The sequence below is a fragment of the Myotis brandtii genome, unplaced genomic scaffold (assembly GCF_000412655.1).
Source record: "Myotis brandtii unplaced genomic scaffold, ASM41265v1 scaffold902, whole genome shotgun sequence".
Classification (NCBI taxonomy): domain Eukaryota; kingdom Metazoa; phylum Chordata; class Mammalia; order Chiroptera; family Vespertilionidae; genus Myotis; species Myotis brandtii.
In genome coordinates, this window is record NW_005371709.1 from 978,395 (window position 1) to 989,480 (window position 11,086).

At 37.5% G+C, this 11,086-nt stretch overlaps 1 protein-coding gene and 1 pseudogene across 1 annotated transcript in view; both read right to left on the reverse strand.

Annotated features, from left to right (window-relative positions):
• Nucleotides 1–1,653: 1,653 nt before the first annotated feature.
• Nucleotides 1,654–3,547, reverse strand: LOC102263495 (annotated as a pseudogene).
• A 457-nt stretch (nt 3,548–4,004) lies between these two features.
• The window catches only part of CUTC (cutC copper transporter), a gene marked incomplete at its 5' end in the record, with an annotated part of 26,254 nt that continues 19,172 nt past the window's right edge, over nt 4,005–11,086 (reverse strand). Inside the window, 3 exons of the mRNA XM_005885455.2 lie at nt 4,005–4,515; nt 5,831–5,936; nt 9,790–9,817. Coding sequence (XP_005885517.1) covers nt 4,401–4,515; nt 5,831–5,936; nt 9,790–9,817 — 249 coding nt within the window. The remainder of the gene's footprint in view (nt 4,516–5,830; nt 5,937–9,789; nt 9,818–11,086) is intronic.

Consider the following 11,086-nt stretch of genomic DNA (forward strand, 5'->3'; position numbering starts at 1 on the left):
GCGGGGCGGGGCCCCCCCCCCCCCCCCCGTGCACAAATTTTTGTGCACCGGGCCTCTAGTATTCAAATAATATGTATTAATTCAAGCGAACTGTCAATATTGATTATTCCATGGGCAACGGAGAGCAGGATCTTTGGACACTTCACTGTTTACATTATACATTGGCAAGGGTGGCATAAATGTCAGAGAAGTTTCTGCAAACCAAAACAGGTTCTGAAAGAACTAATAGAGGTAATTGCAGAACCATTATCTGAAATCTTTTAAATCACTGAGAACAGGAAAAGTATTATAAGACTGAATGAGCAAATGCCTTGATTTTTTAAATATAAAGGTGCTAAAAATCAGGTAAAATCTGACATTAACTACTGGAAAGATCTGGAAAGGTTTGCTAAATGAAGAAAAATTTTGGAGTTTTGAAAGGAAGGTAATCATTAAGAACCAGAATGAGTACTTTAAGAACAAACCAGGCAACCTAACTGAATTATCTTTTTTGATGTGATTATTACACTGGCAACTGGTATAAGTGTATCCTGAATTCAGCAAGGCCTTTAGTTGTCTGAAGAAATGTAACCCAAAGAAGACCTCTACACGCATTCCAAAAGGGTCAGCGGTAGCTTCAGCACCTTCAACATTTTTATCAATGGCTGATAGGCATTAAGAGAACTCACATTTACTGGATATCTATTATATGTTAACCTCACATAGGTTTCTTAAATTAAAGAATATATTCCTATGTTTGGCACTCTACAATTTATGTCTCATTTAATCTTCCCCATAATCCTTAGAGGTAGGTATTTTTATTCCAATTTTACCAATTAGGAAACTGAGGTTCAGAAAGGTTAAGAAAACTGAACACCGAAGAAAGAATATATGCTCTGGGGAGGTCTGATGAGAAGATCTTGAAAATTTTATGATTTAATGAACATAATATTTACACAAAAGACAAACTACTGTAATGATTCCCGTTACCTAAGGATACACCATAGGACTTCTTTAAATCACAAGCTCTCCTAGGGTCCTGAAAATGCAATCTGAATACGTCAAAAATAAACAAGTTTTCAGGGATGATCCTATTCTATAGGATGAGGTGCTCTGTGAATTCCTCCCTTTTATGTTATGGATATTTAAAGACTGCACTGGGAAAGACCAGAAGATCTACAGGAGTCAGAAAGCCTGGATTCTGGCCTTAGCTCTGCTGGTCTTTATGTAAAATGATTTCTCCTAAATCTCTTCTTAATGGTTCAATGTGTGTGCTATAAGTAATTGATCACATAGAAATAACTCAATAGGAAGGAATGTTCACAATGACTCAGGGGAAAATATGCTGTATCATTTCTACTTAGTAAGCAAATGTTAATAAGTGAATTTCAATAGCTTTGAAAAACCTACAAGAGTTCAATGTTCAAGATAACTACAGAGTTGTATACTTTTAGTTAATGATTACAAACAGACTTAAAAAGAGTTTCTCTTCTTGTGCAAGATCTTAGAGTAGATATCCAGATTTAAGTGGTAACAATAAAAAGATTATTTTTTCCTTTACATTTTTTTCTCATTAAACTTTTAATAGGTCTCAAAATTCTATTAAAATTACTGATTTTAAAAACTACAGACTGAAAAAATGCCACACACAAAAACCCCAAATTAGTTCACAAACATTCTCCTTTCCTTCTGAAGGTTTCACGATGCATTCTTATCATTAACTAGCCATTTACTATTAAACTTAAATGGCCAACTGAGACAAATGGTTCAGAGACCGTTCTTCCACCACTGATTAAGAGTCAGGTGGCAGGTATTGGGTTAATAATGTTCATTTAGCCTTCTGAGCTTTCTGGGCAGACTTGGTGACTTTCCCGGCTCCAGCTGCCTTCTTGTCCACTGCTTTGATGACACCCACAGCAACTGTCTCATGTCACAAACAGCAAAATGATCCAGAGGAGGGTAGTCAGAGAAACTCTCAACACACATGGGCTTGCCAGAAACCATATCAACGATGGCGGAATCACTAGATTTCAAAAACTTGAGGCCATCTTCCAGCTTCTTCGCAGAATAATGATCAATCTTCTTCAGCTCAGCAAACTTTAAGCAATATGAGCTGTGAGACAAGCTAGCACAGGTGCACATCTGGCATTGATTTGACCTGGATGGTTCAGGATAATCACATGAGCTGTGAAGCCAGCTGCTTCCATTGGTGGGTCATTTTTGCTGTCACCAGCCACATTGTCATGATGAATACCGTTGACCGACACTGAAGTCCAGATTGTCCCCGGGAAGAGCTTCCCTCAAAGCTTCATAGTGCATTTCAGCAGACTTTACTTCAGTTGTAACACTGAAGCTAAGGTGACCTCTATGCCAGATCTGAGCACACCAGTCTACATTTGGCCCATGGGGACAGTACCAGTACCACCAATTTTGTGGACATCCTAGAGGAACAAATGCAAGGGCGTATCAGTTGGATGAGATAGCGGCAGGAAGCAATCCTGAGATTCAAGTAGCATGGTTCCACTGGCATTGCCGTCTTTATAGGTGACTTTTCATCCCTTGAACCAAAGCTCCAGCATGTTGTTGCCATTCCAACCAGAAACTGCTATAAATGCTACTGTGTCAAAGTTGTAGCCAATTTTCTTGATGTAGATGCTGACATCCTTAACAATTTCCTCCTCTCTCTCTGGCTGTGGGGTGGCTCAGTGGAATCCATTTTGTTAACACCAACAATTAGTTGTTTCACATCCAGTGTGAAAGCCAGAAGGGCATGCTCATGGCACTCCTTGGAGGCCATGCGGACCCTAAGGTCCACCACCCTGTTGCTATACCAAATTAATTGTCATACCAGGAAATGAGTTTGACAGAGTGGTCACTGAGGACAACGCCAGCCCCAGAGTCGAAGGTGGAGGGGTGTCACTGTTAAAGTTGCAGGAGACAGCTAGTCCTCAGTATAGCCCAGGATGCTCGTGAGGGGGCCCTCAGACACCTGCTTCACAACCTGCTTGATGGCATCGTATTTGGCAGCTTTCTCCAGGTGGTAGGTCAGATCCACAACCAACACATTGGGGGTGGGGACATTTACCTTGTTATTCTATCTCCCTCCTTCCCAATCCCTAATTTCAAGATTAGGGCAAGGAGGAAAGGACTAAGAAAAAAGGCAAAGATAACTTCACTGAGCTGGTAGGGTAACCAAAATTTTCCAGTTCATCTGGCACTGAGGAGTTTCCCAGGATATGGGACTTTCAATACTAAAATCAGAAAAGTTCCAAACAAACTGGGATGGTTGGCCACCGTATGAGCTGTTTATAGTTCACTATTGCTTAATCAGTGGCTAACCATCGCACTGTTACAGCCGCTTCCCACAAGGTCCAACTCTTAGCTCTTCTAACATTGGAGACCTCCAAACAGCAATTTCCCATCACAGCTTATACCCTCAAGATGACCTCTTCCCCTTTCAAATCCTGTCCTTCAGCAATATAGTCTTTGCTGCTAGTAATATTTATTACTGGGTTAAGGTGGTAGCAACCAGATAGCTCTATTATAAGGGCAAGTTTCTACTTTTATGATTAGCAAATAATCTATAGGGGGATGTTTTTGGTTTTTTAAAAAATATATTTTTATTGATTTCTGAGAAGAAGGGAGAGCGAGAGAGAGAGAGATGGAAATATCAATGATGAGAGAGAATCATTGATTGGCTGCCTCCTGCCCATCCCCACACTGGGGATCGAGCTTGTAACCCGGGTATGTGCCCTGACCGGGAATTGAACTGTGACCTCCTGTTTCATAGGTTGACGCTCAACGACTGAGCCACGCTGGCCGGGCAAGTCTGGAAACTTTTATATCCTGCTTCCCAAGTCTGGGAACTTTTATGCTGTACCATTTTACTCAGTATCCTTGGCATCTTGCCCAGGGCAACATACCTAATTAATACATAATAAAAGAGAAAATGAAGGTAAAACAAAACAAAAATCTTCTCTTTCAGATTTTGCCAGACTCTATTCAGGGTAAAAATAAGAGACTGCTGTAACAGTATAGACATTTTTATTTTATAAAAGAAAATGCAAAATACAGCTATGAAACTGTACCTAAAGTCACACTCTAAATTCATATCTTGCAATTGAATTTTCTCAGTTCATCAATTAATTCCAATGAAACCAGACTAAACTTCTGTCCATGGAAGAAACATAGACCAGATTTAAACATGACAATGAAGATGGTTGGCAAGATTAGGCACAGGGAGTGATTTTAGCTCTGTTTCATGTTTTCTTCTTGGAAACATTCTCCATGACCATGTGAGACTTAAAGCAAACACCGTGACTGTCCTGGCCAGAGAAGAAGGTTAAAGCAGTGTTATAGAGAATTGTGAACTATTCTTCTGCCTTCATCCTGTGATAACCATGTCTCTCAGAGAGGTCTGGCTAAACCAGACTATTATTTGCAATAGCATTCAAAGTCCTTACTTGGGTCACATCTGTTACCTTTCGAGAATATTCTGAGGTACAAAGAGAGGCTCCCATGGCAACAGAGGGATTTCTGCAATAGAAATAATAAAGGAACAGATAATTATATGAGTTGTTAAATGAGCCCTCCTATACTGGCACTTCATTTTGTGAAGTGGTTCTCAACCTTCTGGCCCTTTAAATACAGTTCCTCATGTTGTGACCCAACCATAAAATTATTTTTGTTGCTACTTCATAACTGTAATGTTGCTACTGTTATGAATCGTAATGTAAATATCTGATATGCAGGATGGTCTTAAGCGACCCCTGTGAAAGGGTTGTTCGACCGCCAAAGGGGTCGCGACCCACAGGTTGAGAACCGCTGTTTTATAGGCTATTTCATGGCCTAGAACAAGGGTAAGTCAAGGACTTTGGACTACTATATTTCATAATTTTTATTAATTACTTGAAATATCTAGTAGCCAAATCTACCAGACAATATAACTGATTTTGCATCTAAAATGTAAGTTATAAGGCTCTTGCTTCTTTTACGTCTCACTTTTCCCAACTTATAAATTATCAACTGCTAACTATTAAATTATAGGAGTCCTGTCAAGTATAATAAAAAACACATAATAGTTTCAATTCCTTAATGTGATAAAATTTCAAAATAACTGAAAATAGAGAGCAAAGGTAAAGGAAGACTAAGTATTAAAGGTAGGAGAGATAAAAATAACTCTGACTCTTCCATTCTTACACCATAGTTATTGTTTGCTAAAGGAAAGCACAGGTGAAGGAGCACACATACTTATCTGACTGATTTGAAGCTGAGATACTAAATTAGTTTATTATTAACTTTTAACAATGACTTAATGAAATAATGGTTCACCTATGTTCAGAAGAGCCTGCTTTTTTAATGCAGGATAAGAACCGTTTTGCATTGTTTTGTGTGTGTTTTTAAAGAGACTGCCACATGCAGCACCTCATTTGGATGTGTCTGGAGTCTTGGAAACTTGACTACCTTACATTCTCCTACAAATGGACCTTGAGAGCTTATCTGGAGGGTCTAGCAGGGGAGCGTAGCTATGCGTATACCCGTGACCGAAGAACGGTCCTCTCCTCTATCAGGGAAGGTCGTCCGCTCTGACCTCCCGTGTGTGGCTTTGGCAGGGATGCACATGGAGCAGTGAGGGAGGAAGGGGACACCCGCCTAGCCAGCTAGATCAGCAGAATCAACCCTGGTGATCAATGGGGTGACAGATGTTGCAGCCAGATCCCCCTCACATCAATACTTATGTACTAATCACAACATTACATTCATTTATCAAGCCATTAACTAAGGTTTTCCTATGGGGGAAATAAAGATTAATCTCATCCCTTCTTGAATGAGTCAAATAATACACTTTTACCGAAACTTCATTCCTGAATCTCTAGCAGACCGAGCAGAACAGTGGAATTCTGTAGCACCAGAACCCTCAAGGATTCTTTGTAGATTTCTGTCTGTTATGCCACCCCCTGTTGGAAAAAATAAGTAATACATTAAAGTAGAATAGAACTTTGCATAAAATTTAATAAATAATAAATTTCCATACTGAAGTTTCTCATTAACTCAAGAATTATTCTCTCTCTTCTAAGCTAGAATAAAGTTAGAAAAGAATGATAAATACAAACTACAGATTTTGAAGAACAACTGATAAGGTCATAGAACCTATGATGGAATCTTCTATATCCATTGGTTTATATAACAATGTTATATGTTACAGACTTTAAATCTAAAGAGATTATTCTAGGGCAAGGAAAATCATCGAGCGCTCTATCCCTGCTCCCCCTCAATTAAAAAAAAAATCAAATTAAAACAAAAGGAGGCCAGGCTAGAGGACAAAACTACAAAAGCACAGCCTTAGAAATGTGTCTGAAACGGAACCTCCAAGATTTTCTCTCTGGATCAGCATTCAAAGACCATGATGTCATTGGAAATGGGAATAATGACGGGTATTATACAGTTTATTCATTATAATATCAAATTCTTATTTCATTTCACAGAAGAATCTGAATCTACTTTATAAAAACTGCAGTCAAGTACTTTATGATGACTCATTTGTTTTGATGAACAATATCTAAAAGCTTGTATATAAAGAATCATATTCTCAACTGATTCCAGATTATAAATATAAAATTACTGATCTTTATATCCTTGTCTCCTAATATATAGGAGTATTAAATAAATATTTTTAATGACTGATAAAATATGTACTTTGTATCTCAAGTTGCTGAAGTAACTTGACTTTACACACTCTTTTGGACTCATTAACTTTTTTTTTCTTAGAGGCACAGTAACATCACTGAGCCCTAAGAAGTAAAAAGAATACAGACTGAGGAGTTAGATCTGGATTGGAATTCTGGCTTCAGCACTGTAACTCCTCACAGCTATGTGATCTTAGATAAATTACTTTAAACCATTGAGCCTCAACTTTTTTAACCAAAAGAGGGATTTCCTCAGAGCTTGTTATAAGGATTAAAAGGCAAATATGTTATTTCCTTCTAACACATAACAAGATGCCTGGCTACTGAACCTATGTTGTTCCAGTTATCAACAACCTTAGGACACAGGTAATATATTTTCGAAACACAGAGTAACACATCTTTACAGTGGAACCAAAGAGGACAATTAGTTCAATATCCTCTCTTTACAGGTGAGGAAACGAACCTAATTATGTTGTAAGCTTCATTATGAAAATCCCTAAAGGGAAACCACTATGTTCTATTTATCTTTAGATTTCTCCATGATCAGGAGCACATGATTCAACTGTGCTGACTACATGGAAGAATATTCATTAGACATTCAGTTTGACTTATCTAGGAATTTTTCCTTGCTGGTACTTATTTTCATGAAATTTTAATCATTTCTTTTTTTTTTTTTTTAATATTTTATTGATTTTTTACAGAGAGAAAGGGAGAGAGATAGAGAGTTAGAAGCATCGATGAGAGAGAAACATCGATCAGCTGCCTCCTGCACATCTCCTACTGGAGATGTGCCTGCAACCCAGGTACATGCCCTTGACCGGAATCGAACCTGGGACCTTTCAGTCCGCAGGCCGACGCTCTATCCACTGAGCCAAACCGGTTTCGGCAATCATTTCTTTATAGATCCATTCTGTGAGCTCCTCGAGTAAAATGATTACTTCATATTCATTTCTGTTTTTCATATCCACCACAAAACTTAGCATATAATTATCACTTGCTTGGTAAGGTTTGTTAAATAATCACAAATATTTTTGTATACAACATCTTCTCACCTCAAGAGTAAGCCTTTTGAGGAAGTAGTTCCTTATGTAACTCTGCATGCCTTGCACATAGTAGATAACTTGAAAATTACATAATAAGCAAAGGCAACCTTAATATTAACAACTATCTAAGCCCGGCTATTAACTGTCAAGACTAAATACATTTAGTTTTAAATGGAAATGCATTAAAAACAGTTAAGTGTCTTTAATAAAGGGTCTCAATTTGACAGATAACATATGCTTTCTATCTGTTCACATTTCAGGGACTTGCTACTGGTCAAAACTATCCTAAATTTCTGATGCTATCCTTTTACCTGGCCTCTTTTTAAAAGTTGACCTTTATTTGGCTATCACCATTTTGACCCCTAGTTAGTCTTGGCATCACTGGTAGTGAGACAACCAGACACGCTATGCCTTCTGATGTGATATAATATGATATATACAGCTTCACCCACAAAGTACTCTTACCAAAAATATTTAGAGAAAATCTAATCAAGCCTTATGATCTAGCTACCAGTTTATAGGCAGTGCAGTGGCTAGGAAATACACACTAAACAATATCAAAAGGAAGCAATTTGATAAATCCAGAAAGTAGGACATTTTACAGGTAAGTGGCCCAAACTGTTTAAATTTCTTTTTTTTTAAAATATATTTTATTGATTTTTTACAGAGAAGAAGGGAGAGGGATAGAGAGTTAGAAACATCAATGAGAGAGCGAGAAACATCGATCAGCTGCCTCCTGCACACCTCCCACTGGGGATGTGCCCGCAACCAAGGTACATGCCCTTTACCGGAATCGAACCCGGGACCCTTCAGTCCGCAGGCCGACGCTCTATCCACTGAGCCAAACCGGTTAGGGCTTAAATTTCATTTTTTTAAAAGACAAGAAAAAAGAAAAGAAAAACTTCTATATTAAAAAAATATTAAGATAACAACCAAGTGCAATACTTATTCTTTGATGGGATCCTGATTTGAACATATCAGCTATAAAAAACATTCTGGGGGCAACTAGAGAAAAGAGGGTATTGATTATTAAATGGCATTAAAGAATTAGAGTTTATTTTGATAAATATAATAATGGTATTGTGATTACAGTAAAATGCCCTTATTTTTTAAAGATGCATAAAGATAAAATGTCAGGATGCCTTTAATTGAACTTTAAAATACCTCAGGATAAGAAGAAACAAATGTTACAAAATGTTAAATCTATAAAATGAGTATATGCCTTTTTCTACTCTTTTATATGTTTGAGAAATTTAATAATAAGAAAAATTAAGATAATATTTATATTTGTCTCCCTCTGCTTCCAGGTCACCTTATCCAATTCTTTAAAAATTATTCATTTTTGCCCTAACTGGCTTGGCTCAATGGATAGAGTGTCGGCCTGCAGACTGAAGGGTCCCAGGTTCGATTCTGGTCAAGGGCATGTACCTTGGTTGCGGGCACATCCCCAGTAGGGGGTGTGCAGGAGGCAGCTGATCGATGTTTCTCTCTCATCGATATTTCTAACTCTCTATCCCTCTCCCTTCCTCTCTGTAAAAAATCAATAAAATATATTTAAAAAAATTATTCATTTCTAATGATCTGTAATGTACTTAATTGATCTTATAGTTATCATCAGGAGCACATGATCTAACTGTGCTGACTACAAGGAAGAATGTGGTGATCAGATTTTCAGGAACTGAGTATTACATCTATCCAGGGATATTACGTTTGCTTATACTTTGTTAACAACTTGGACATTTGGCCCTAACACAGAGTAGCAGCAAATTTGGTGTGCCTCACTAGAGATGAACATCTTCACTCATAACATTCTACACTATAGGAGCACAAACATGGGGAAAGCCCAAGTCTAATCTACTTCCTTTTTTTGCTCTTCTCTGAGCTTATCCCTGCTAAAATGTTCTCTTCCTTCTAAAGTTTTAAATTCCAGCAGAGATCTGCCATCTTAAACAATTTAATCAAATGATATGTTCTTTCTGAACACCATGCACTAAAACTTTCCCCCATACTGCCCTGCCTCCTCTGCTCTTCCTTCATCAGAGTTCAGTGTTATACTAGTGAATGGGTAGATAGATAAATACCTGGCATTACCACAATCCTGCCTTTTGCCTGAAAAAAGAAAAAAAAATAAACAAGTAAATTTTAATATCTTTCTCTAAATGAGATAGTAAGGCAATGAGAACAGAAACATAAGTATATTAAACTTTAAAAATTACTATTAATGTTTACTTTTCAGTAGATCTTTTGTTTCTCTGGGACCTTAGGTAAGTAAGATGTTCAGCAAAGCAACTCTTTCTATCCAGTTATTTATTGTATTACTTTAAGAACTTGTACTGTTATGAACACAAAGAATAGAAGGCTACAATATAAATACAGAATAATCACACCACTTTAAGAAAAGTCATTACTGAAAGATAACACTAATCTGAGCTTTTGGTATATGATGGGATGGAAGTAGGGGGGTGCAGAAGACAGCCTATCCGTGTTTCACTCTCACATAAATGTTTCTCTCTCTCCCTCTCCCTCTTGCTCTAAAAAGCAATTAAAAATGTTTTGTTTTGTTTTAAAGTGTTTCTTCCCTGACATGGTGAACAAGAGCAAGTTCCTACTCTCATGGAGTTTACATGTTCAAGGAAGACAGGTATATTTATGTAATAAAATTTCAGGTAGCAATAAGTACAATGGGAAAAAAATTAAGCAAGGTAATAAAGAGTAAAAGGGAGGGGATACTTCATAAAATGTAATAACTGTTAGAGAAATAAGTGGAACAAGACTGTTTAGTATTCTCAAATGTACTGAAGGAAGTATCTATAAAACAAAATATTATCTAGAAAGGTGAAATGATTTTAAGAAGGAAAAAGTATTATTTAACTGTTTCTTCTAAGTGAAAACTTTCTAAGACAGAAAAATGATACTTTTAAGAGATTAATTATATCACTTTTTTTGGATTATTTACAGCTATATGCTCGCCTAAGGTTATAAAGTGATTTAACAATATAAAGCACACTTTTTGTTATCTGAAGTAATCCACAACTATTCTAGGTGGTAGGCACCATTATTATGCTAACTTTGTAGTGGAGGAAACTGAAGTTTATGATGTTAGTGCAAGGTCACTATAAATAAGAGGCAAAGCCAGGATTTAAACACAGACCTTTCTAATCCCAAGGCCTAGGTAGGCTTTAACCAGCACATGTATAATATATCTTGAAGGTAATTGCTTCAAGAAGTAAGTTAGGCCATAACCGGTTTGGCTCAGTGAATAGAGCATTGGCCTGCGGACTGAGGGGTCCCGGGTTCGATTCCGGTCAAGGGCATGTACCTTGGTTGCGGGCACATCCCCAGGGGGAGGTGTGCAGGAGGCGGCTGATCGATGTTTCT